Source organism: Panthera uncia (assembly GCF_023721935.1).
Source record: "Panthera uncia isolate 11264 chromosome E2 unlocalized genomic scaffold, Puncia_PCG_1.0 HiC_scaffold_19, whole genome shotgun sequence".
Lineage (NCBI taxonomy): Eukaryota > Metazoa > Chordata > Mammalia > Carnivora > Felidae > Panthera > Panthera uncia.
In genome coordinates this window covers 25,967,164-25,994,415 of record NW_026057588.1, presented here as the reverse complement: position 1 = coordinate 25,994,415, position 27,252 = coordinate 25,967,164, and the positions used below count along the sequence as shown (strand labels likewise).

The 27,252-nt window shown below is 42.0% G+C and overlaps 1 protein-coding gene across 4 annotated transcripts in view; it reads right to left on the bottom strand.

The window, feature by feature from the left end:
- Positions 1 to 9,469: 9,469 nt before the first annotated feature.
- Positions 9,470 to 27,252, bottom strand: part of TENT4B (terminal nucleotidyltransferase 4B) — a 76,560-nt gene continuing 58,777 nt past the window's right edge. The window contains exons 4-13 of one of the 4 annotated variants that reach the window (XM_049621232.1): positions 26,688 to 26,808; positions 24,681 to 24,788; positions 22,217 to 22,345; positions 21,246 to 21,459; positions 19,483 to 19,609; positions 19,282 to 19,385; positions 18,991 to 19,178; positions 17,035 to 17,199; positions 15,539 to 15,584; positions 9,470 to 9,882 (exon numbers count right to left, since the gene is read on the bottom strand). In XM_049621232.1, coding sequence (XP_049477189.1) covers positions 9,830 to 9,882; positions 15,539 to 15,584; positions 17,035 to 17,199; positions 18,991 to 19,178; positions 19,282 to 19,385; positions 19,483 to 19,609; positions 21,246 to 21,459; positions 22,217 to 22,345; positions 24,681 to 24,788; positions 26,688 to 26,808 — 1,255 coding nt within the window. In that variant the 3' untranslated portion in view covers positions 9,470 to 9,829. Of the gene's footprint in view, positions 9,883 to 10,110; positions 15,585 to 17,034; positions 17,200 to 18,990; positions 19,179 to 19,281; positions 19,386 to 19,482; positions 19,610 to 21,245; positions 21,460 to 22,216; positions 22,346 to 24,680; positions 24,789 to 26,687; positions 26,809 to 27,252 lie in introns of those variants that run through there. The other 3 variants (XM_049621234.1, XM_049621233.1, XM_049621231.1) reach the window with 3 other exon arrangements.

Below are 27,252 nucleotides of genomic sequence, written 5' to 3'. Positions count from 1 at the left end.
CGAACGGCGGCGCGCGCTCCCCCCACCCGGGGCCGCCGCCGCCGCGCCTCCCCCCCCGCTGGGGCCGGACCTCAGCCGCCGCCGCCTCGGCCTCGCTCACCTGCCGCCGCCTCTCCCGTTGGCGCTCTGGCCGCCGCCGCCGCCTCCGCCGCCCGAGTGGCCGCGCCGGCCGCGGGCGGGATCCTGCAGCGCGGGCGGGGGCGGCGGAGCGGACGCAGGCGCCCCCAGCTGGCCGCCCGAGCCCCGAGCCCAGAGCCCCGGGCCGCGGCGGGGTCCGACGCCCGGTCCCCATTCAGGCGCCGCGGGCCACCGCCCTGCTCGATTTTCACCAGAAATGCCGAGGACGACCGCCGTGGCCCCCTGCGCCCCACCCCCCGCCAGGCCCCCTCAGAACGTGAGCAGGAAACCAAACCTTTTCCAAAATTACTGTTTTCTCGAAGTCCCGCACGTGTTTGGACGCACCTGGTGCTGCTCCACCCCCAGAGGGAAACACTTTCTAGCAAACTCGTTCAACTGTTTCTGCTCCAGATCGGTCCTCCCTCCCTCCAGGAACGCCCCTTTCTAGAAGGAACTATAGACTTCGGGCTAATGCACTGCTGCCAAGATGAAGGAAGCTTAGGTTGAAACTTTCTGCCTCTCTCAACTCCTGGGGGGTCCGGAGGTGGGAACCGCCCTGAGCACCGGGAGACAAAGCCGCCTAAGAAAGTAGGTATCCTCAGAAGGTAGGCGGCTAACCCCATGGTGACCCCACTCACAGCTGCCTACAACCCAGGGTGGGGCCCCAGAGTTGGCAGCAAAAACATCTGCCCTGTTTCCGAGGCACCCAGGCTGGGTGAGCAAGAAAGCGCTCCTGAGTCACAGCTGGGAGGGACAAAGGAGACCGACTGAAGGGGTAATCAAGACCAGGAGAGCGCTTAACTGACACCTTCATGAGTCCACTTGTCCAAACAGCACTTATGCCTGTTAGGGAATCCTAGGTGCCCACTTGGCTGAGAGTGGGGTCACGTGGGCAGGTGTGAGGCCCGTTTCTCCGGTCCCAACCCTAGAGGCCTTAGCCACAGTTCCACAGGAAAGATTACTGAGAATGTGCAGTTTAACAAACACGCAGGTGATCCTATGGTAAGCAGTTGGAGAAACTCTGGTCTACTAGGTGCCCCGTGATGAAATCTAGGAGCCGGGTACATTAGTGACCCTACAGGGAAGAGACACCCAGGGTCTGGTGGTTGTGCCTTGACCCTGCAGGAGGCCTAGAAGCCAGCCCAGAGGACACCTGCTTTGGAACTAGGCCGAGGAAAGGAATCGGATGGTGGGATGCTGAAAGGTGAAAATCTGATTTGCACCCCAGATGGTCCCCAGATGGTCCCCAGCTGAGACTCCTAGCTCTTAAATGCATCAAAAGCGCCCTGATCCCCTGAGCTCAGTTCCCACTGCCTCTGGGCGTCCAGAGGGTGGCACTTGGCCTTACGGGCCGGAGCTGGGCCGCTACCCTGGCGAGGTCACTGCTGCGTGCCAAGTGCTCACAGGTGAAGATCTGAGCAGCTGGAGCTTCCCTGCGCGGGAAAATGGGAATCCCCGCTGGGGGCGAGGTGGTGGGCACACCTAATCTTCATCAGCCCGCTTCTGCACCTCGCCCCGCCCACCCTGCAGCTCCGCCCCCGAGCAGAGCCCAGGAAGTAAGTTTGCCCCAGACCTCAAGATCAGCGGGTGCCTCAGTTCCAGGCTGGTGTGACCTGCGGGCCAAGGACAAGCCTGAAGAGAGTGAAGGGTGAACCCTGGGCCCCGGGATGGACGTGCCGGGTTCGCCCTCAGGCCTCTTCCTTCTGCCTCTTCAAGCACAGTGCTGGGAGCCCTGGGCCCTTCGTGGCACATGGGGGGTGTGGGGATCGATGCTGTGACTTCCCACCCTGTGGTGTGTGTGTCATGTTTTTGCAATTCTATGACCAACTCTCCTTACAGCAGACAGGAAAACGGAGCTGGGGAAAGCGAGTTCAACACAATGCTTGCATCAGTGCGAACCATTAACTTACCACTAATTGCTGAGCGGGCTCCACCCTCTGTTCTGCGGCCAGCTCCCAGTGCCCCCTTGCATGTTGCCCTCGGTTAGTGACTGGAAAACTGGAGCCAACGTCAGAATGGAACGGAGGCCTGGCGGAGACACACATTGCTGGGCCCCACTCAGAGTCTGATTCAGCGTGTCTGGAGTGGCTACCAAGAATTTTAATTTCCACCAAGCTCCCCAGGGGTGCCAGTGTGGCTGGCTGTCGGGCCAGCCTGGGAGGCAAGGCTCGAAGGCATTGATTTCCAAATACAGTTGGAGTCCCACTCCCAGAGGTTCTGATCCTGGGGAGGGGTCTGCAAATATGCGTTGTTTAAAAATCCAGGTGAGTTTATTTAGTGACAAGGAGGGCACTTCAAATCCTAGAGGAAAAGGAGTGACTTCTTCAGTGTCTAAGTGTCGCATGAATTGCCTACCACTTGAGGAAAAACTGTCAGTGGGACACCATCAAGTCATGATCTCACACAGTTCATGGGATTGAGCCCCACGTCGGGCTCTGTGCCAGCAGTGCGGAGCCTGCTTGGAATTGTCTCTCTCCCTCTCTCTCTGCCCCTCCCCCACTTGCGCTGTCTCTTTCTCAAAATAAATAAATAAACTTAATTTAAAAAAAAAAAAAAGAGAGAGAGGGGTGCCTGGGCGGCTCAGTCAGTTGAGCGTCCGACTTCGACTCAGGTCATGATCTCACAGCTCGTGAGTTCAAGCCCCACGTCGGGCTCTGTGCTGACAGGCCAGAGCCTGGAGCCTGCTTCGGATTCTGTGTCTCCCTCTCTCTCTGCCCCTAGCCCACTTGCATTCTGTCTCTCTCTCAAAAATGAATAAACATTAAAAAAAAATTTTTAAAAAACAGTATCAGCTACCAACCTCACATCATACTAAGACAACAGTAATCAACCAATCGATTAAAGATCTTTGTGTTTGAAAACAAACCTTGTGAAAAACATTTTTTAGTAATTTTGGAGCAGAGAAGTCTGCATAGGGAATCAAATCCACACTGAAGGGCTGTGGTTAAATTTCAGTGTCTCTATCCAGGTGAGGGGGTAGTCTCCAAATGTCCACATCTACTGTGTCTGTGATCTTAATTATCCACTCTGTTGGAAAACTCCAGAGCACGTTTGCCTGAAGAGTCCCTTATTAACTGGCCCAGGGGCAGTGTCCACCGTGAGAGGCCAGCTCCTGCTGCTAGAGAACCATCAGCATTCGTTGCCTGAATGAATTTCTGGTGCAGGCAACAGTTCGGGGGCCTTGTCGCACTTGTGCAGAGAGAAGACTTAAAAACCTAAAATAAATCACTGTCACAGAAGCTGTGAGTCACTTATTTCAGCAAAACCAGCCCTTCTCTTTAGCAGGCAACGGGCACTTCAGCCAAGGCGGACAGCGCACAAGGTTCCCGAGGGTGGTGCTGATCGCTTCGGTCCTGGTTCAACCTCTCGCTCATCACTACGTAGAGCAAAGCTGGCCTTCCCAGCCTGGTGGTCCTCGTTCCTCACCCCTAAGAGAGGAGGAGCTTCCTTCCATGAGGACCTGTGGACGGGCTATGCAGCTAAGGAGTTTCAGTTAGCAGGGGGTTATGTACTTCACGGTAGAAAATGAAACAACCCGAAGATAAGAATTGGAAATCGTCTCCTCCATGCCACTCCCTGAGGTAACAGATTTTTAAGGCTTGAGATAGACTCTTTCTCTACCCTTCTCCCTGGCAATCCAGTTTTAGGTTAGAACACCAGCCAGGTCAAATCATTATGGCATACACCTTGAACTTACACAGTGCTGTATGTCCATTATAACTCCATAAAACTGGAAAAAATGCAAATTGGCCAGAAAAGATGGTGGATTGAACCCATCATCTACATTTACTGTTTCCTTAAGCCCACTAGAATGGGTGTTAGGGTTCTAGCGCCCCTAAGAACGGAGGAAATGAGAAGAAACAGCAGTATGAACGTGAAAGGAGGAAAGCGAGTGGATCGGTAATACTGCCTTGGGAGACACAAGACACACAGCCCTAAACCTGCAGCTGGGAAAACTAAGAAGCAATCCCAGTTACACTGGGGAAACTCCAAAGGCTCAGAGACTGGAAGTGCCAGCTATCTCTGGCCACAGGGCAGAGCTAAATCGAAGTTGGGGGAGTGGAGGGGCACCTGGGTGGCTCAGTCGGTTGAGCATCTGACTCTTGATATCGACTCATCATCTCACAATTCATGGGTTTGAGCCCCCCATCAGGCTCTGCACTGACAGTGCAGAGACTGCTTCGGATTCTCTCTCTCTCTGCCCCTCCCTCTCTCAGGCTCTTTCTCTCTCTAAAATAAATTAATTAGGGCATCTGGGTGGCTCAGTTGTTAAGCATCTGAATTCAGCTCAGGTCATGATCTTATGGTTAGTGACTTCCAGCCCCACATCGGGTGAGCTCAAGCCCCGCTTCTCTCTCTCTTTCTCTCTGTGTCTCTCTCTCTCTGCCCCTTGCTCACTTGTGCCCTCTCTCTCAAAGAAAAAAAAAAAAAAGCCTAATTAATTAATTACAGGCCAGAGGTTGAACATTTAAGGAGTGAAGAATCCCAATCTCTGGGGCACCTGGGTGGCTCAGCTGGTTAAGCGTCCAGCTTCAGCTGAGGTCATGATCTCAAAGTTTGTGGGTTCAAACCCCACGTCGGGCTCTGTGTTGATAGTGCAGAGCTTGCTTGAGATTCTCTCTCTCTCTCTCTCTCTCTCTGCCCCTCCCTGACCTGTGCATGCTCTCTCTCTCTCTCTCTCTCTGAAAATAGATGAATAAACTGAAAAATAAAGACAACAGAACGAAGAAGTTCACAGAGACAAGGCAGGCAGGCAAAAAACTGTATCATTAATATCTGCAGAGATTCAAAAAATGTATTGTAATCACGAAACCAAATAGGATACTGTTTTTTAACGAGGAGCATCTGAGGGCAAAAACAGAACTCACATGAAAAACATGGGAGAAGAAATTAAAAACCAACAGAAAGGTTGGAAGTTCAAGTTGAATAAAAAGTCAGAGGTGGAAAATAGGTCAGAAGAGATAAGAAGACTAGAGGCTCAGCCCAGGAGACTCACTATCTGAGTAATTGTGGAGTCCAGAGAAAACAGAAAGGAGGAAAATAAAAATAAGAATTCCAGGTTTTCCCGTCATCCAGGACATGTGGTGCCAGATGGAAAGCATCCATGCCACCAACTGCCTGGTACAATAGGCGAAAATAGACCCACCTAATTTCCGTAATAGTGACAACGCCAGAACATTGGGAACCAAAACGAAGACCCTAAAAGTTTCAAGAGAAAAAAAAAAAAAAAGGTTACAGCTCATTTTCTCATAACAACACGAGGAAGGATGAAGCAATGCTTTCAAATTCTGAAGGAAAAATGTTTTCCAAGCCAGAATTCCGTGTCCGGCAGAACTATCAGTTGAGTCTAAATGAAGAACAGACCATTTGAGATGTCGAGTGCCTGTGCATCCTTCCCCAGGGAGCCCCTGGGACTGTGCACTAATGAGAGCTTATCAACAAAAGAGGGAGACACAGGATGCAGAGAACGGGAGGTGACTACGGGGTGTGTGAAGGGGACCAGGTGCTGGTGGAGAGAGGGCAGGGCGGTGCGTGTGCACCGGGCATGGCTGCTCAGAAGCTCCAGGCATGGAAGGGGTTGGAATCCCTGAGCACCTGAGCATTTGCAGAGGCTTAGAATAATAGTAGCATTTGGGGTGCCTGAGTAGCTCCGTTGGTTTAAGTGTCCGACTCTTGATCCCAGCTCAGATCTTGATCTCAGGGCTGTAGGTTCAAGCCCTGTGTTAGGCTCCATGCTGGGCGTGGAGCCTACTTGAAGAGAGAAGAGAAGAGAAGAGAAGAGAAGAGAAGAGAAGAGAAGAGAAGAGAAGAGAAGAGAAGAGGGAAGGGAAGGAAATGGCAGTGTTTAGGGTGAATTACTAAAGTACATGGAAAACTAAAACCAAAAAAAAAAAAAAAAAACAAAAAACCTCGAGAAAACAAACGAAAAAAACTTGTACAGAAAAAAAAAGGAATCTTTTTTAAGTATACAGCTTAATTGGTAAGAGCAGCATCTACACAGTCACGATAATGTAAACACTGAATATCGTGCTAAACAAAATCCAACGTAATTATTTCGGGAGGCTGGGGCACGAAAGGAGTTTGGGGGTGGTAAGAAGTCAAATCATAATTTCTTTTTTATGTTTATTTTTGAAAGCTAGAGCACGGGCGAGCAGAGGGGCAGGGTGGGGGGTGGGCAGAGGATCTGAAGCAGGCTCAGTGCTGACAGCAGAGAGCCCAATGCAGGGCCAGAACCCAATAAATGTGAGATCATGGCCTGAGCTGAAGTCGGGCTCATAACTGACTGAGCCAACCAGGTGCCCCAAAACATAATTTTTAAATTTTATTTCTGAGTAATCTCTACACCCAACGTGAGGCTTGAACTCACAACCCTGGGACTAAGACACACATGCTCCACCGACTTAGCCAGCCAGGTGCCCCGAAACATAATTTCAATAACTGAAAAGCAAGAAGTGGCATTAGAGGTATATCATTTAGAGACATCGAGGTAAACACTCCACCCGCCCCAAACCACCGAAAGTTGGAAGTGGCTGCCTCAGGACAGGGAAAAAGCAGAGGGAAGGAAGGGATGGCAAACAGACTTGTAGAACCATTTGACTTGATGACAAAACTGCTGTCCTGCCCCATCCACCTGCTCTTCACCAAGTCCCCACGCCCCTCAGCCCAGCCCTGCCTGCCAGCCTTACACACACCTGTCTCCACAGGCTGCTCCTGTGTGACTTTCCCCTTACCTTCTGTGTTCCGGTGGCGATGTCTTGCCTATTTATGTGAAAGCACCGTTGTCTTGAATTGGATTTTAAAAACCAAAGACGCATGATGTAATGTACCTTACAACTATTTTGAGTCCTTGTGCAAAGCCACATTCCTGAAGATACCTGCCAGGTGATTTAAGTACAGAAATGGTTTGCATTTTTGCACGGGTGAGCAACAGCTCTTTTGAAAATTGATACACCACTTAAACAGGTCATTTGATACGTTTAACCCTCTCCTGTTTCGTGTGAATAATGTTGGCATTAAACCTTGACACGTTTCTAACGGGTTTCTCTTCAACCCTGTAATCCCATATTTTCACATAGGAGTCAGTTACTCGCTTTAGAAACATACACACATAGACACAAGTTTATGCCATTTCCTAGATGGATTGTATCATGGATTAGTTTGTTTGGGTTTTTAAATGGCTTCTTAGACAAGCAAAAAGTATAAAACGTTTTTTAAAGGTGAAGAATGTTCCCATTTAAAAGTTGTTGCATTCTTAAACTGACCTAACCTGGTAAATGTAGAACGTCTCACAACAGGCTTTTCTGAACACTAATGAATAGAAATCACAGCAGAAATTCTACAAACACATAATGAGAGCCTCAGAAAATGATTTCAAGGAAAATCTCTCCTAAAAAAAACACCACTCTGTTCCTAAGGATTAGGGAGATCACTGTCTGGAATTTCCCACAGCCACCTTCCATCCTCTTTTTCCAACAAAAATTTCCAGCAGATTTCCCAAACAAAATTCAATTCCCAAACAAAATTCTGCCTTCTCTGACCCAAATAACTGGCTCCTTCTTCTCGCCAGAGTCCGCTCTCTTTGCTCACCATACGAGTCATTCTACTTTAAGACAGATAACTTCTCTTTAGAGACTTTCAGTTGCTGCTTGCCGTTGTTAAAGGACCTAAAACCTAAAATATCAAGTTTTGGGGGGCAGATGGTGGAGAATGGTCAATAACTGGTTTTTCAACATCACTTTTGTCAACGGCAACATTTTCTAAAAAATTTCACATGACCACATTGTGTTTACATTTCAATCTTAGCAAAAGTACCAAAGATGAAACACTTCTCAAAGCAACTCATGAAAAGTCACCTAAAAGAAGATAAAACGGGGGGAATTTTTGTTTTTTCCTCAGAAAGCTCAGTTCAGAAGTAAAGTGCCATCAAATAGCAATACTTTAATAAAACTCCTATTCAAGATAAGCTCAAGTACCGGATATTTCATAAATTTATCAGTTTAGAAGGGCTCTGGGGTATCTGACATGTTAATGTACTAAAGCTACCTGCAAACAAAAGTCAGCATCATAAAAGGAATGAAATAGACCTCTATCTGCGTAGACAGGGAAAGAGCTCTCTGGAGGGTAGGGGGATTACAGAATACCACAGTATGTTACCACTTATGCAAAAGGGGAAGAGACTCCCTGACATGTATGTGCAGATAGGTTTATGTATGTAAATACATCTTAAAAAATCTAGGCAGCTACATCCGCAAATATTAAAACGGTAATGGGGCGCCTGGGTGGCCCAGTCATTTGAGTGTCTTGACTCTTGATTTCAGCTCAAGTCATGAGCCCAGGGGCATGGGATTGAGCCCCGTGTTGGGCTTTGTGCTGAGTGTGGAGCCTGCTCGGGACTCTCTCGCCCTCTAAAAATAAAAATAAATAAATAGAGCAGGTAGCTCCAGGGAGCTAGGTGGGATTAGAGGGTGAAGGGTAACCAGATCCTTACATTTAGATATTTACATATTATTTACATTTCTTCACAATGGAGCATTCACACCTTAGTTGAGAAATTAAGTAAATGCACTGTGTCTAGGTAGATGGACAAAGTCGTCCTGTATATTCAGTTCATTCTCTAATTTACCATTTGAGCAACTTCTGGGATGCTAACAAGATATTTTGATTATACTCTTAAAAAAAAAAAAAAAGGACATTTCCAGTACATGTGCAAGAAGAGACCAGGCTGGGGAGGGGGGCGGGAGAGCTGGCTTTACCAGCCAGTTGTCTAGACTGCTGAGCTACTCTTCACTCTAAGTCAGCTTGTGATGATCTGGAAGCAAACTATCCAGGATTTTCTTCACCACCACTCAGCTGGGTTCCAGGCAACCACCGTCAGTCCAAGTCCTAGGGCTGACGCTCCCCCCTTGGGAAAACACGCTCTGGTTACACTTGGTTATTAACCCCACTTCTTTCTCTGTTCTTTGGAGAACCAAACATTTTCATTATTCTATTTTTAGTCTGTGTAACTCGTGGCTCCACAAAACCTACCGTTAAAGTATCTCAACTTCTTAGTACAGCAAGCATAACCCCTTGCATCAAAGCAAAGGATACAAATGGGGCGGTATTTGGGAGCAGGCAGACTGTGGGGAGTTGGCTTCAGTCTTGCAGTGGCTGTGGAGACCCGTGCAGGAGAGAAAACAGCATCTTAAAGCATCTCCCACTCCATGACTGGCATTACAAAGGCTGGAAGCCCACAGAAATGCTATCTATGTACAGAAGAACCTCTCATTGGTCTAAACAGGGCCGTCTTTAGAATTACAAGATAATTTTTTTAATAGCCATTCAAGTCTTACATAAAGGCTCATACCAGCGGTTTTGAAGATAAATGAAAGCACAAAGCCTTTATTGAATTGCAGATTATGAATAATAAGCCCAATGGTAAGCACTGGGGGCAGATGTGCGTAGAAATGCAATTTATAAAATTTTTGAGGCAAACAATTGATGTCTTTGAAGAAATCGTCGTGAGCTTTAAAAAAAAAAAAAAAAAAAAAAAAAAGCAAAAAGCGAGCTTCCAGGTGTGCAATTCATAGTATTGGTAACTGGTGCCCAGCGATAATGACCTCAGGAAATGTCGAGATTTCATAAACCATTTGTATCAAATCTCTTTTTCTGGTAAATTCCTTAGTGCCTCTGCAGCGGTAACTAGACAAGAGTGGAAAGCTTTCAAGATGACTCAAACCTCCAGCACCTCACAGGAGTCCACATTTCTTAACACAGAAGGCAATGCTGATCAAGGGAGGAAATAAACGAAAAGGTTATTAAAAACAAACACTGGTGGGCCAAACTTCTAAATATATACATCTATGTATATTTCACTAAAAGATGTTTATCTCCATAGCCCTTCACGTTTTATATCCAGAAACTATACTTTCACCACACTGTGCAATAAGACAGTGCTTTTTAGTGGTGAGTGCAGTGAACACTTTGATACTCTTGTAATAAGTCTTTGGAATATTTTAGGATTATAGGACTTTCAAGAGACTCTTTTTTAAAAAGTGACTCCTTAAAATTTAAATATGTAAAAACCAGAGCAGGAGCTTCCATTTTGGAGATTTCAGTTTAGGGACAAAGAGACAGGTTATGACAGACTGCAACCAAATATAAAAGGTAATAACAAAATGATTTAGGCAACAGCCACGAACTGCACAGAACCCAAGTTGAAAGGGGAGATAAATTTCAACTCAAAGAATCTGGCTGATAACCAATAAATAATTTCATTATCTTTGGAAGGTACAGGTCACTAATCCATGAGAGACAGCTTCACCAAGTCACTGGCTTCGACAGTTTCTCCTAGGCCTCTGTCTCCCCTCCCCACCCACCACATGATTCTGGTAATGCCCAGCTTGTGAGACTTCACAGGCTCTCATTATTACAGCATCTTGAAGGTAAAACAACACTCCTAACAAATTTATCCAGACTGTTTTCTTAGCGGAGACCTGGCCTGTAATCAGGCCACATGGAAACTGCTGCTTTGACCAGGAGTCAAGGCCGTGTAGAACCACAGAGACTTATGTTAGAATGCAAAAATAAAGAAAATACCAACAAACACTTTCGCTGAAAATACACAAATTAAGAGACTGTCTGTTATTGTCTGTTCTTAGCGATACGGCTAACATTTCTCTCAGCAAATCCTGGAGATTCCTCAAGTTCATAACCACCAAAGGGGATGTGCTATCTCCATCTGTCTGGTTCAGTCTCTTCTACGGTGTTCCCTCCTTCTGGCTAGTAGACTGTGGACTAGGTTACACTTAATAGGGCATACACTTAAGTAGAAAATGTAAAGGCCAAATACTTAAAATCAAAACCCTGCCTAAGAGTAAAACAAACATTAGCAGTGTATTAACTGAAAAACTGCCCTTAAGTAAATATTTAATTCTGGATGTCAAATACATCCGCAGAGTTTATATAAAGCAATTCTTCTGCTTAATTCTGTCAACATTCAATTTATACAGATATTTAGGTCATTATCTTTGATGAAAAAAAAAAAAAAAAGGTGCTCAAGGCATAAAGTTAAAACAGCTCACAAGAAGACGGTAAAGAACAAGGCTTCTGGGTCACATCAAGTTTCCGAGCCACGCAAGTAACTTCCACGGTCAACTCGGACTAGTTTCTCAGTTATGTTAAATATCAAGTAGCGTATTAAAATTTGTTCTTTTAATATTCATTCCGCCCATAAATATTTTGATAAAATAGAGTCTTGAGGTTCAGAAGCTGAGGCAAGATACAGACATCACTTCCAAGAACTGCTTTTACACATCTTTGTTCCCACTGTGATGCTGCACCATTCTCTAAATACGTCACTAGATGAATTAGGTCACTGATGAAAATTAGGATAAAGAGTAACTATTAAATATAACTTCCTACTCAATTAAGTTCAATAGAGCCATTTATGGAATATTTTCCTCACAAAATACTTGATGAGAATGTTACTCTCCACTAACCGAAGTCAGTTAAATGAGCTCAGAGAGCAAGAACTGATGGATAAGAATAAACTCTTCTAATCATTAATTTAACATTTCAATATTTATCACAGGAAAATTAGGAATGTCTTTTTTTTTATATGTTACCACTTAGTTCTTGAAAAGTTAATTGAGAAGCAACCAATCTCCTATCAACATTCCTAGTCAGTGACTGAAACACTAAGAGATCAACAGCATGTAATAATCAAAGGAACTGATCAGTTTTGAACTGTACATCCACATTAAAATAAAATTGAAATGTAACTATGAACAAAAAAAAAATCAACAAAACTTATCAATAATACCCAATAATGGTGATTTCTAGGGACTTCTACAGAGCAACCTTGGTAACTACATCCTAGTCAGTGGGGACGTCTTTGCAATGAACACACTGCAGTAAGAGGGCCCTGCAGCTCACCGTGGCCATCCGCTCTCCTGGCAGGCCTACAGCTCTGGAAACCCCAAACACGAGTCCATAGGTTAAGACAAACACAACTCACACTAACCATGACACAGGGGAGGGAACGAGAAAACACATGGAGGTACGAGACTTCAGAGCAGAAAGACTATTAGTAACGCTCTCCCTCGCATGCATGTTTTTACCCTGTGAAGACTTTACCCAGGAATATCTGGAGCCAGAGCAAATAATCCAAGTATTAATGACAGGCTCAAAATGCAAGTAAAAGTAAAACACACTCAAAATAGGACAAAAAAAAAAAAGGCTGTTGAAGCCTGGAGGGCAACTGTATGTAAAACCAGTAGATCCTGAGAGCAAAGCTAGATTTGAAAACCACATGCAACATCTCCAAACAAGACAAAGACGCTAAAAACCAGGCTCCTTCGCGGACACCTCAAAACTGCAGGAAAAAATGCATTTACCTTTGTCATCAAAACATAACCATTCAGGTTTTATGCTGACGTGTCTATGACCCATCAACACTTCTGAAAACCAGTACTGAAATGTTTATCAGAACTTTTCAAGGAGCTCCAACACCGACCAGGCACACATACATGACTCCCCGAGAAATGTCACCACAGTGAGGCAGAATTGGTGAAATCCCATTCTACAAGTACGAGCAAAGGAAGGTTATGACTCATGAGTATGGATGGACTGTAATATTTAAATGAAACATTTCTGATATACTCACAAAATCTTCATAGAAAGTATTAAAACTCAAAAGAGAAAAAAAGACAGGAGTCAAATACAGAGATGAAATGTACAAAACAAATGAGCAGGCAAACTAAAAGTTCTTGAAAGTATTTTACTTCAGATTGAAAAATGAACAGCTTCCACACTGTTCATTGCAAGATACACAGTATTCACGAATACAATGCTGGTCATTTGAGGATATGTACACACCTCAATTTCTCCTTCATGCTTTTTCTTTTAGAAAGATACTGTTTACCAAAAAGAAACTTCAGCAGTACAGGAAAAACTATTTTCCCAATAAATTTACGAAAACCTAAGATTCCCAATGGAATCAAGATTATCTTCCCGCTACCACCACCTTAATATAATCACATGCTTATTGGAACGCTAATATCTGCACCCTAAGAGTACATTTACTTTCAACAATGAGGGTGATTCTTAAAACAAAACAAAACAAAACAAAACAAAACTTCAGTGTGGTAAATGTAACAATGGATCTCTGCAAGTATTAAGTGTCTGAAATAGGCAGCTAATACTGGATTTAATATCATTTTATAAATAATTGTTCCCTTAGCAGTAAACATAAGTCTACACATTCACAATAGTCCTAGAAAATAAATACTGTGATTAAGCACAATATGTTATGACAAACTAGTTTCAAAACACAAAAGCTCAACATCTTGATAAAAATTCTGATCAGAATAAAATGTGACTCTAAAATTTAAAACATTGTCAAAATAACATCACATTTAAAATTTTCCACGATTTACACAAGTATCATGAGTTTCCAGTTGTGGAACACATTTTCCCATTGTGAATTAAAATACGAACATATTGAAAACTGTCAATTTCAGTGATAACATCAGTTTTGGTCTTACTTTAGCATTATTTTCTTTATAAAAAGTTGCACTAAGTGTCCATTAATGGTCTGATTGGTCTTCAGTATTTCATAAATGTATATAAAAGAAATTCCTAAAAGCCAATAGTACTTTATATGTATATATATAAAAGAATCTCATTTCCCAAATGGCTGTAATTAACAGAGCCACATACACTGATGCTAAACACAAGAGCCTTCACATTGAAAGAGAGCATTTTCAGAAATGTCACTTACATCCTATTATATTCAACATTCCCGAGTTTCAGACTCAACATGTGATGGGTAACAGAATTATACATCTCATTTGCGCTCAAAGCTGACCACAACCAAAATTTACAGTATGATTGAAACAAGCCAATGTTTTAAAAAGTTTTAATTAAAGATAACAATTCCATGGAAGGAGAGGATAAAGAATGGGATGACAAGAAGTATTTGGTCTTAATAAGGCAATACAAAATAGATCCATTATCAAAGACCATTTAATTTTTAAAGATCAACAATACCAAAAGCATAAAGTGGAGTATAAGAAAATAGTTTTTTATAAGTATGATTTAATTAAAGCTGTTTACAGTTATTCTCTCCCACAGTAGTTAAGCATGGATTTAGAAAAGAAGAAGAGACGAGAGAACCAAGCACACGCTGCACACAGGGTTGGGAGCCAGCATGCAAAGTCTGTGGGACTCGGGGTTTCACCGCAACAGGAATGGGACCAGACGCGGGCGGCCTTTTTTTTTTTTTTTTTTTTCCCCTATTGGGAAGAAAAACAAAACAAAACAAGACTGCAAAGGAAACAAACACAAAGTCATGTAATTGCCCATTGCCCAAGACGACAGCACTATAGAAAACAGTTGCAAGTTAATTCTTAGAGATGACTAGAGCTTTTCAGTGTTTACACAAAAGTACATAGTACGTTTTTTTCTTTTTTTCTTTCTTTCTTTTTTTTCTTTTTTCTTTTCTTTTTTTCTTTTTTTTTTTTTTTTTTTTTTACAAAATAAAACGTCATTTGCCACCATAAACCTTTTCTTTAGAGGAAAAATTTTTGCAGCAGGTCACAAGGGTTCTAGAGTAAGTCATTTCAATGCTGAGGAAAACAAATTGAGTAATAGAACTAATCACTTCCCTATATATGGATGTTAAGATGACAATTCAGATTATTTTTGAAACTAATCCTGAGAAAAATCTGTTTACAATTTAAACAGTAATGTTATGTAAAAAGTATTAACAAATCCACTATTACAAATATCAATTTCCTATATGGTCATCTATATATACACACAATAAAATGGTAAATATATGCAAAAATATTAAAAAAAAAAAAAAAAAGAAAACATGCACAGATCACTTTCCCCTTTGGAATCTGGACTTCCTATAAGATACTTTTGTTTTCTTTCCCCACCCCATCCTCTGAAATTGGTTTTTGTTCCTATCACCCTACCCACACTGAATATTATTCCCTATTACTCTGCATAAAGCCAATGAGAAATATATTTATTTTACATTCAAGCTTTAAATCTTAAAATGACCCTGTTGTAGCATATGACTTATCAAATGAGCAGCCTTTTTTTTTTTCCCCCTTTTTTGCTTGCTTTTTGTTTTTGCAGTTGTCAGTCTTCATGATCCATTCCGTGGCGAGCTGGGAAAAAACGCAGTTGCTAAATCAAAGTCTGAACAGTGTAAGGCTCCCGAGCGCCAGGAGTCCCTATCCAACTGTCCTGAGCATGAGACCATTGCACACAGAAGACAGTCCATCGCACAACGCCGACTATCTACAAAGGTCTGAGAGGGGAGCATCCCTCTTGTGTTTCCTCTTTTTGCCATGGTAATACTGATTATTTGATTTGCCTTGATGCTGTTTGTTTGTCATCAAGGAACCATGGCTTGTTTGAGTTGTACCTTGGAAGCCTTTGCTGGAAGAACGAAAGAGCCTTGCTGATCCATGCTGCAGAGAAAGAAAGCGGTCAAAGAGACATCAGTATTGTGAATTCAGCGGAGCACTCACTAAGACCTGACTCAGGGAGCTTTCAAATGAGGAATATGCCAAGTTACCCTGCAGGCAAAAAACGATACTTCAGGGATTCACTCTCCTGAGCTCTAAAACTTTTGTTTCTTTTTTTTAATGGAAACACTGGAAAACACAGACCATTGCCTTCTTTGCCTTGCCCTCTTCCCTCTTCAGAGTACATGGAATGTGAAACTTTTCTCAAGGAACCTATCCATCAATATACCACATAATAAACAGCATTACCGAAGAAGCTCTTAGACACAAAGGTGTGCTGCCAGGTCAGGGGTCATCACGGCCCCCTGATCACGGTCAGGTCATGGTCATCTTACATCCTGCTATCACCTGTCACTTAATTGCTGTTTCTAAATGGATGTGTATTTGGTGCACATGACCAAGGCTGTATAGGTAAAGTGGATTCTGGGAGTCAGACATGAGGTGACCAACGTAACAGTCCATCTCTACTCCAAGAGGCCTTCCCCAGGGTCTCCACCGTACTGAGAGAGGGTGAGATGGCCTTGGGTCAGAGCCCAGTATGAAATGGCTTCTTTCCTCATTTTGATTCCTTACTCATGATTAATAAAATTTTAGACAACTACAAAACTGAAAATAGAGTATTCTCTGTGGCCTAAGTCAAAGCTGATGTTCATCGACAGCTGACCCACTATCTGATCATTTCAACACAAGGAACTAGGTACTGAATATTAAAATATAAAAAAGGTGAGGGTGCCTGGGTGGCTCAGTCGGTTGGGCGTCTGACTCCAGCTCAGGTCATGATCTCGCAGTCCATGGGTTCGAGCCCCGCGTCGGGCTCTAGGCTGACAGCTCGGAGCCTGGAGCCTGCTTCTGATTCTGTGTCTCCCTGTTTCTCTGCCCCTCCCCTGCTTGCTCTCTTTCTCTCTCTCTCTCTCTCTCAAAAATAAATAAACATTAAAAAATTATTTTAATATCAAAAAGGTAAATAAACATTAAAAATAAAGAAAAGAAAATATAAAAGAAGGATATATTACTCCCAGATGTGCACAACATTGCCATGAGGTCATGCAAAAGCTTATAGTGGGCTTACTTCAAGTACAACTGAATCTTTTAAAAACTCAGTGCAATTGTTTAAATGCTGAATCTGTACTAAGGTGGGGTGGCCGGGACGTCTTATGAGGACCAGTCGCTAAATGCCCACAAAGGTTTACATTACAGTGGCGTCTCATAATGATCTTTAGGACACCCTGTTATAGGAAGCATTGTGCTTTGGAACCTCTTAGAACAAAACAGGTTTGTTCTTCCAACCTAGAGTTTTCTTCAAATCCACAATGTGTATATATATTCACGCTTGAGAAATTCTAAATAGTCTGTATTGAATATGAACAATTAAAAACACACAAATTCCACACACCTGAGATTTGTTGGTGCTGTTGGAGGTGTTACTGGTCTGGGTGCTCTGCATTTTCCCAACCGCCTGGGATGATTCCAAGGACACATCCTGCGACCCTACCCGGTTCCCAGTGGACGGACGGCAGAGCAGCTGTTTCGGGGTTTTGCATGGTGTCGCATCAGAATCCTAACATAAGTCATATGAGTTATTATGTGACGTATTAGTAATTCGGATATTCATCTTTTAGACTAAATGTAGCCATTTGGGAGTTAAGGGAAGCACCTTGACAAATTGACAAAATTAACCGCTTGAGTTGTCTCCACAAATTTCCCTCCAAACATCTTAAGTGGCTTATTTTATCAGAAGATTTCTGTTCGTTGTTAAATCTATTGTCTAGACCTGACCTTGTTAATAAGCCTGGAAGGGGCTCACAGAGGTCCAAGTTTATCTGCACCTCCACTGATAGGAAATGAACCACAGTACAGTGCAAAGAGCACGGCAAAGATAAGGCCCCAGGTCCCGGACTCAACGTCTTCAACCAAATACAAAACGACTGATTCAAAAGGCTCAATTTCTGTGCGTCTGTGATAAACAATCAGTGAGTGCTCCAACCGAACACCCCGCGTGGTTAAGAACTTCCCGGAGACGATGGGCTGAGCCCCACCTGTTTCTGGGCTGCCTGGGACACAACTGTGCTACTTCTCTGCTCAGGTCTACCCTTCACCTTCACACTCATAGTCCCTAAAGCTCGCTCTTGAGGCTGTCTTTGTGTCTGCCCCACTGTGTCTGTGACCTCTAGCTCAGCTCCGTCCTCTAGAACTCTCCCCTAGGAAGGAAAAAGGCACGCAGGTAGATGGTGCATATGAGGATTCATGATTCCATTATGATCCGTGGTCATCGCCAACAACATAAAATGATGTCCCTTCCACAGTTAGATTACTCTATATGTCACAGACTTAATATGGTCAAAATTCAAATAATGGGTAAGCCCATTTTATATCTCAAGGAAGCACACTCACAATTAACCCTGATGAGGAACAGTAACTGTAGGTATAACTGTAAGTTAGAGTCAGAAAGCAGAGGTGGGGCTGCCGAGGGATTCGGGGAGGGAGGAATGGTTAGAGGTGGCTGATGGGTTTCTTTCAGGAGCGAAGGCAATATACTGGACTTAGTGGCAATGGCTGCACAACACTGAATATACTGAAAACCACTGAACTGTGTATTTTAAAATAGTGAACTTTATGTTATGTGAATTATACCTCAACTTAAAAAAATTCAATCAAGAAGTTCAAAAACATTACTGAGTGGAAGAAGCCCTACACAAAGGAGTATACATGATAATGATTCCACTTATGTGAAATTCTGGAACAGGCCAAACTAATCTGTGGTATTAGAAAATCTTAAGAGTGGTTACCTCTGGGGTGGAATTCGGGACTGACTGGAAAGCATCATGAAGGACCTCTCTGGGATGATGGTAACAGGCTGTACTTTGTTATAGTTGGGGTCACACATGTGCACACAGTGTTAACATTCACTGATGCACAATTTAGATTTCTTTGTACGTCAATTTTGTATCAAAAGAAAAAACGAACCAAATACTGAATGCTGGTCAGTGATGAGCACACTAGAGCATTTTAGGGGAAGTGTACCGATGTTTGTAGTTTACTTTGAAATGTATCAAAGGATAAGATGAATTAGTGGATAGAAGGATGGATGGATGGCTAGCTATGGGATAAGTACGTAACATGTTAATGGCAGAGTCTAATGGCGATGTATATGAATGTTCCCTAAAATTCTCTCACTTTTGCTGTATGCTTCAAAATTTTAATCCAATGTTGGGGACATGTACAATCAATAAAGTTATTAAAATTTCCCAGTAATAAATAAGAAAAGGAATTAAGTTTAGCCCTCTAGACAGCTATCCCCCCAACAGAACTCCTAAGCATAGGTTCAGAAAAGCCACGTCCTCATACTTACGACATCACTAGAGCTGGACTGTGTGGCAGAAGAGGAAGACACTGGACCTGATGAAGAGTTTGAAGAGTGTTTACTAAGAGATTCCGAAGTTTTACTTCTACATTTTCCAAGGGCTTCATTTTCTTCAGATAGATTATTATTACATTTATCTAACTGCTGAGTATCTACTATCAAGGTAACACCATTTCCTGAAAGAGTGGCAAAAGATTGGAAAACGTTTCTTCCCATTAAACACACACAACACAGAAGAGCCACTAATGCTCGGTCAATCAATCAATGAAAAACTCTTACCATTGCATGAAGGCTCAGGCCTATTCTGCAAGCCCCACTGTTTTGATATCCAATCTCTGTATGTGGCAACTTCGTCCGTTACTCTAATTATTCTACCTAATATGCTGCATGCGTTTAAAGAAAAAAGAGAGTACGTTAATTCGGAGATATGAAGCCACAACCAATTTTGACCCAAAGGGCTGTCTTTAGTTAAGCCTTTACCTCTCCGTTTCATTGTTGGGATAGTATTTCGCTATTGGTGATACAGCATGACTCAAAACAACATAGGCATAATCAAAGGCCTGTTTCACTTGCATGGCCCCATATGAACTCCTTCCAACATCATTACCTTTAAAAGAAACATATATAGAAGATAGTAAGCGTGACCAGTGCTTAATAAGAACTAAATGTGCACAGGCCCTCTTCCAGAAGAGCAAAGGCAATTGCTTTCCTTATACAGTTGCACAAAGAATCTGGGCAGGGCGGGTGGCCATCCCCACAACTCCCCAGGCTCTCAATGTGTGTATCCTGCAGTAAGTACATTATGGCATATAAATTGCCTCAATGTATTCTGGCCCCACAGGGACTATCTCACATACAGTCATGCAAACAAAGGAGTTAACTGCCTGCTCTCTCCTAAGAGTGAAACCAAGCTAAATAAGACATCCCTGTCTTTTGCTTCTATTAGCTATCTAAATATCTCCAGCACTAAATTATAAGCTCCTGAAGCAAGGAGCATCTTGCTGAAAATCTTTGTGCCCTTTACGTAGAGAAGCTTCCTGATAAACATTTCCTCCATGAATGAACACACAGAACTATTAAGGTTTATAATATGGCACAATAAGCCAGAGAAGGGCCCCTAGATGACTACTCTCTTAACTCCCTTTCCTTAATCATTTTCAAAGTTAACACAGTGAAGCAAATGACTAAAAGCATCTCCACTGAAGTCTGGTAATACAGAATCTAAATATCCTACAATGATAGCAAGAAAAAATACTGCCCAGAAAAACTAGGATACAAGCAAACGAACACAACCCCATGACAGCAAGGAAGGAATCTGCTGTTCCCTTTCAAGCCACCATGAAGCTGGAAAAGGCACAGGGAGACTGTGCAAAATTAAAAGAGGAAAGAAGGGGCTCAAAAGGAAAACAGTCTCTTTGAACCCTTCTGCTCATCATTTCTGAGCGGTATTACCATGTTTATGGCCTCTTAAGGCTTCAGGAAACTTGCTCAAAGCCCTGACTGACAATGGGCTAAAATCAGGGCCAACAAGGTCACGACAAAGAAGAAAAAGGCCTGCAAACTGGAGATGCGCACAAGCCACCCAAACCAACAGCTAGTATCTATACTCCTTTGCCTCTCAGGGCCAAATGGCCTCTACTCCCAGCTCACTGGGAGTATGCAGCGTGTTTTTCTGGCGTGTGTGTTGTGTTTTCGTGTTTTCTTGCAAGATATTTTGAGGAAAAATAATGAGTACAATTAGAAGTTAATCTTTTATTTTCACCTAAAGAGAGTTGTGGAGGGGCGCCTGGGTGGCTCAGTTGGTTAAGCATCCGACTTTAGCTCAGGTCATGATCTCACGGCTCGTGAGTTCAAGCCCCACATCAGGCTCTGTGCTGACAGCCTTGGAGCCCGGAGGCTGCTTTGGATTCTGTCCCCCTCTCTCTCTCTGCCCCTCCCCCATTTGCACTCTGTCTCTGTCTCTCAAAAATGAATAAATGTAATAAATGTTTAAAAAAAAAAAAACCTATAAAGAAAGAGAGAGAGAGAGAGAGAGAGTGAGTTGTGGGGCTTTTAAAAAAGATTTATTTATTTATTTAAGTAATCCCTACACCCAACATGGGGCTCGAACTCCTGACCCCAAGATCAAGTCATACGCTCCACCTACTAAGCCAGCCAGGTGCCCCTCTTCTAAAAAGAGTTTAAAGTACAACAGTGGCAATGCCCTTTCTTTGAATGCCCACAAATTTACCTAATTTCAATACCTGGTTGTAAAGGATCTTCAATATAAAGCATCGATGGCCTGTAGCCATCAAGCATATTTTTCTGTACTTCATCTTTGGCCACATACGAACCACCATCCTTTATCCGGATGCCAGTCTTTAAATAATTGAAGTGTCGTCCATATAATTCAAAAAATTCTATTAAAAGAACACCATAGTTTGTATTGGGGATGCAAGCATCTTCCCTGGGATGTAACTAAAACCAGGAAAAAAAAAAAAAAAAAAAGAAATTATATTGGATTTTCTCTCAATTATCAAGGTGGGTAAAATAAGAGACATCCTCACTTCTATAAAACAATACTATTAGAATTCTGGTTAGGCTAGCAGCCAACAGGGAACTGGAGTAACGGCAGGCTGTACAGCTTCAGACAACAGTAAAGCCCCACTGGTACAGAACTGGTGGGGGACAATTTATTTACAAAATTCAAGGCTGAATTTCACAGCTGCCCTAGGATGCTAACAGGGCTGGCTTGGCCCAAAACGTCAGGGAATCATTCTGACTCATGAGCGGAGTCGGGCCGTTGACAGCACTGCGGCTCATGAACACATTCACAGACAACATTAAGACTTCTAAATCACTCCACCCAGATAGCAGATCTCCATTCCAGCTAAACTTCCAAGATTTGTTGCTTAGAAGATACTATTTTTGACATTTATACTACCACTTACACTTACAAAAAGCACGCCATACCTATGCATGTTAAAATTTCAGTGAAAATTCTTAAAACCACTAGAACATATGGGGTTAAAAACAAACCAAAAATTATTTCCTGAGATTTAAAAATAGTTATTTATAAAATTATAAAGAGTCCCACTTTAAAGTGAAAAGTCATAAGTAATTAAGGGAAGCATTCCAATTAGAGCTTGATTTAAATTTTTTTCCAAAATGATTTCCTGATGGATTAATTTTATTTTAGTGTACACGAGGCATGATATATAATCATACAACTTACCTGAAGGAAACTGACTGCCATTAAAAAGAGACTATAAGAACCAATTCCACCTGTAAATACTTCATTAAGGTCCCTCTGTAATAAGAATTGTTTCAATACTAAAACCAAGTACGGTAATACAGGATATTTCTGAAAAAGAAAAGTGTATTTTCAGTGAATTCCTACATCAGTAATCGTGCTAAGCATCAACAGGAGCATAAACTGGGTCCTTATATTAACAGACTTTAGTGGAGATATCCAACACACTTAATTTTCTATTTTAAGAGCAAGCTATAAAAAAGTATATAAATAATTAAGGATTTTCTCCTCACAATGAAGGATCTAAAACATGTAGATGTAAATAATGGCATCCAAGCACTCACTATGGGACAGAAACACTAGCAATATATATTTGATGACACTGATCTATGGCCATTACCATATGATAATTCACTTGTAAACAGGTTAACACCAACAGTACACAACAATTCTCAACTTGTAAAGTACTACATCAGTGGGATTTTAAAGAATCACTTTTCTTAGGTGGCCCTCCACCAAACAGACCAGGGTCCTTCAGAGGACGGTGCACAGCCCAGGAGCAGGGGCACTCAGGGTCCTGCCTGCCGCCTTCCATGTGGGCAGGTGACCACGCTTTACAGAGATGGTGAGGACACCTGAGCTGGCAAACATGAAGAGTGGGAGTCCATCCTTCGCTCATGCACATACTCATTAAGTGCTCTCCACCAGCCAGGCCCTAGCTAAGGACGCTGAGGGGAATACAGCAGGCCAAACATCTAGAAAGAAGTCTTAACAGCCATTACCGAGGAGTGGTAGAATTACTAGTGACTTGTAGCTTGTTCTCGACACTCTGAACACATACTGGTACTGCTTCCAAAAGAAAAAAGTCTCTACTTTTGCAAATCATGTCAAAGTCGGCAAGCATGAGAAATAACTACAAATCTATGGAGAAATAATCATTTTTAAACGTTATGGTTGAAGTTATAAATAGTCTCTTTAAAGAACAATCAGGCACATTTCCAACAGAATTTGATCTGCATGTATCCTTTGACTGTGAAATTCCACTTCCAGAATCTTCCTACAAACATTTTACAAGTGTAAAGAAAGATGGCAGGTATGGAAGGATGTTCAAGCACTTTCTACAATAGCAAAAAACCCTAGAAACATCACTAGAGGAATGCTACACAAAGCATGACATGTGCTGACAAAAGACTATTGTGTCGTCAAGGAAAAGAATGAAGGAAACCTCTCTGTGCTGATACATTAAGTATAAGACAATGTGTACACAGCATGCTATTCCTTTTGCTAAAAATTTCAAGAGGATAAACAAGCAAAAAAGAGGATGACTGGGGTGCCTGGGTGGCTCAGTCAGTTAAGTGTCTGACTTCGGCTCAGGTCATGATCTCACAGTTTGTGAGTTCGAGCCCCATGTCAGGCTCTGTGCTGACAGCTTGGAGCCTGGAGCCTGGTTCAGACTCTGTGTCTCCCTCTCTCTCTGCCCCTCCCCCAATAGCACGCGTACTCCCTCTTGCTCTCTCTCTTAAATAAACATTTTTAATGTTTTTTAAAAAATTAAAAAAAAAAAAAAAAAAGGTTGATGATGGCAAATCCCATGAAACCGATCTAAGCATATAAGGTATAAAGTGACTTGCTTTTCGTTTTCCTTTGATAGTGGTAAATTTTCTATCATGCACATTATTCTCAATTTTAAAAAGGTTTCCTTTCTGGGAAAAAGAAAATTTACATACACCCAACACCTCCAAAAAGAGTGGGATTATGGACAGTATTTTTCTTTTTCTGCTTTTCTATACTCTGCACATTAACATGAGAATATAATGTTTACAACATGACAAAGTAGTTAAATTTGTTTCTTACATGAGGAGAAAAAGGTGAATCTGTAGAGTTGATAAAAGTATTGTGAACGGACAGAAAAGACATTCTACATAAACCAAAGCAGTTAACATTTTTAGCTTAATGAGAAAAAGGCTGACACGTCTAAGCACGTGAATGCTTTGAAGATGTTGACAAATTCTACCCCATCTTGACAGAACCAATGAAAACAGACATTCTATCACTTCAAGACAAAGCCAGGAAACCTGCAGGAACTACCTTACAGGTGATTTGGGGGCCTACGGAGGTGCTTCACCTAAACTCTTAAGAGATTAAAGCAGATGACAAGAATCAACCGTTTGGCACGATTTCAGCCCTTGTCTCCCTAAAAGGAAGGATCTAGAGCAGAGAAGTTCTTCAAAACGCTTTCCCAACCCTTAACCTTAAGTCACGTTATAAATTACTGATTATTACAAGCAGATTCAAGGAAAGTAAAACCATCCCACAGAAAAGAGGCAATTGTCAGCAATACACATAAGTATAGTTTAGCAATGCATATCAGGACATCACGACAGAATCACAAAGCAAAACTCCACTCCTAGTAGTTTCACTGCGTAAACACTATGCATTCTCTGACCTTGGTAAAGTCTTTGATGAGGTCAGCTGCTCGCACGCCATTCTGTACATTAAAGCTGATATCAACTTTCACTTCAGTAAAAGAATCTGTCAATTTAATAATAGGTACCTAAAAGAGAAGAAAGGCAAAATTAAAATATGTGGACCAAGTTAAATATAACACACCAGGGGATGGGAAAGGTTACTAGACTTGAGGTCTTGACCTCCTCATAAGGACAGAAAAACTCTTGAGTGTTCTGATTACTACGTACTACACAGTCTGCTTGGTCTTCTAGATACTTCACATATTTAGCACGGAGCCTCATACAATGTATATTATCATTTCTATTGGTTGAGAATTTCGAAATCAGGTAACAAAAAACCTTTCTCAACCTTTTGTACTTTGGACCTTTCTCAACATTTTGTACTTTGGACAACAGTTTCCAACTTGGTCCTTATGATTAATGTCAGGTGTATCGGCAAATTGTTCCTAATAAGAAATCTGCTCTCTTAAGTCTGTTAATTATTGGTATTATTGGTCAGTTTTGCAAACAGCCCATAAAACAACCTACCAAGAGAAGTTAAAACCTGAGAATTATTCTCAAATAAAAAATCACTGGATGGTTTATAGAAGATATTAGAAATTCTCTTAAAAAAAAAAAAAAAAAGGCTTGGGGCACCTGGGTGGCTCAGTCAGTTAAGCTTTCAACTCTTGATTTCGGCTCAGGCCATGTCTTGCGGTGGTGGGATCAAGCCACATGTTGGGCTCCATGCTAAGCTTGGAGCCTGCTTGGGATTCTGTTTCTCTCCTTCTCTCTCTGCCCCTCCCCCCTCCACCAAAATAAATAAATAAACTTTTTTTTTAATTTTATTTAAAAAAAGGCTCTATTTGCACTGTGTATCAGAAAACTCAGGTCAGCAAACTCTATGTACAGAACTGGATTTTCAAATTAATAGCTTTTTATAAGCGGTTTTGTTCTAAGAAAACTTAATATACAAAACTCCGAACTTCTAAAATAGATAAATTTATTTCCATAATGAGCATCTATGAAAGTTTTTTAATGGCCATTCTAGATAAGAGTTAAAATATCGAGTTGCTTCATCTACAAAATTTCAATTACAGCTGACCCTTGAACAACACAGGTTTAAACTGCATGGCTCCTCTTTTACACAATTTTACACAATACTGTACTGTATTTTCCTTATGATTTTCTTAACATTTTCTTTCCTCTAGCTTACTTTATTGTAAGAATATAGTAGTATATGATATGTATAACATACAAAATATGTGCTAATCAACTATTTATGTTATCAGTAATCCAGTCAACAGAAAGCTCTTAGCGGTTAAGTTTTTGGAGGGTCCAAAGTTACATGTGGATTTTTACCAGTGTGGGGAGTTGGGTCCCCTAACCCCCATGTTGTTCAAGGGTCAGCTGTATGAAGAATTTTTTAAGGACACAAAGTAAGAGAGGACAGCAACATCCTCTGTGTGACTATAAACTGTTAAATAGATATCCAAATTTTTATTTACACTTCTTAAATATAAATACACTTAGGGGCGCCTGGGTGGCTCAGTCGGTTAAGCGGACGGCTTCGGCTCAGGTCATGATCTCACGGTCCGTGAGTTTGAGCCCCGCGTCGGGCTCTGTGCTGACAGCTCAGAGCCTGGAGCCTGTTTCAGATTCTGTGTCTCCCTCTCTCTGACCCTCCCCCGTTCATGCTCTGTCTCTCTCTGTCTCAAAAATAAATAAACATTAAAAAAAAAACTTAAAAAAAAATAAATAAATATAAATACACTTATATTTAAAAACTCTACAGTATTATGTATGATAAAATGGAGTACTATATTTTAAAGAAATATATAACCACAACGACTTCATCTGTTTCACACAAGGTAGTGTGATCATTAATGAAACCAAAGAATCATTCACTGAGAATCCAACTATGCTCTCCAAAACTAAATTTTAATTTTGTAAGCTTCATGCATAAGTAACTAGAGATTTTAAGATGAAATGCTAGAAGAACTTACAGTTGCTTTGTCTAGAACTTTGACCGAATCCTCATCTGCAACTTTATGTTTCCGGAGAGCTTCTTCCAGGGTCCAGAGGGGAAGGTTCTCCCACTTCCCAAATACCACAAGATCAATGTCACTGGACACAGAACACACACACGAAAGTTGTTTGAAGAAGAAACTGTACCTGTTTTCACTTGCATTCGGGCTTACTTACAGACTTCAAAGTGCAATTAAAACCTATTTCTCACACTGCCCAATGAAGACTAAATGTGTTGTTCGTAGTTTTTTAGAGCAGAAGTGGAGGGTGGGGACTTTAACAACCTCCTCCTCCTAGTTGTTTCACAGAAGCCAGGCCTCAGGAAATGGTGATTCTGAAAGAAGTTAAAACCTCAAAAAATACCAGTGAACGTTTCCTGTTCATAAAGGTTTCTGGGACTAAAAAACTTAAGACGTTCTTACATGGATGAGATTAACTAATTAACTCTGATTTAGATTATTAAGTGTAAAAAGCAAGTTGCAAATGGTTTATCTAGGATGCTACCATCTGTGTAAAAAAAGGAAGAAAACATACACACATTTC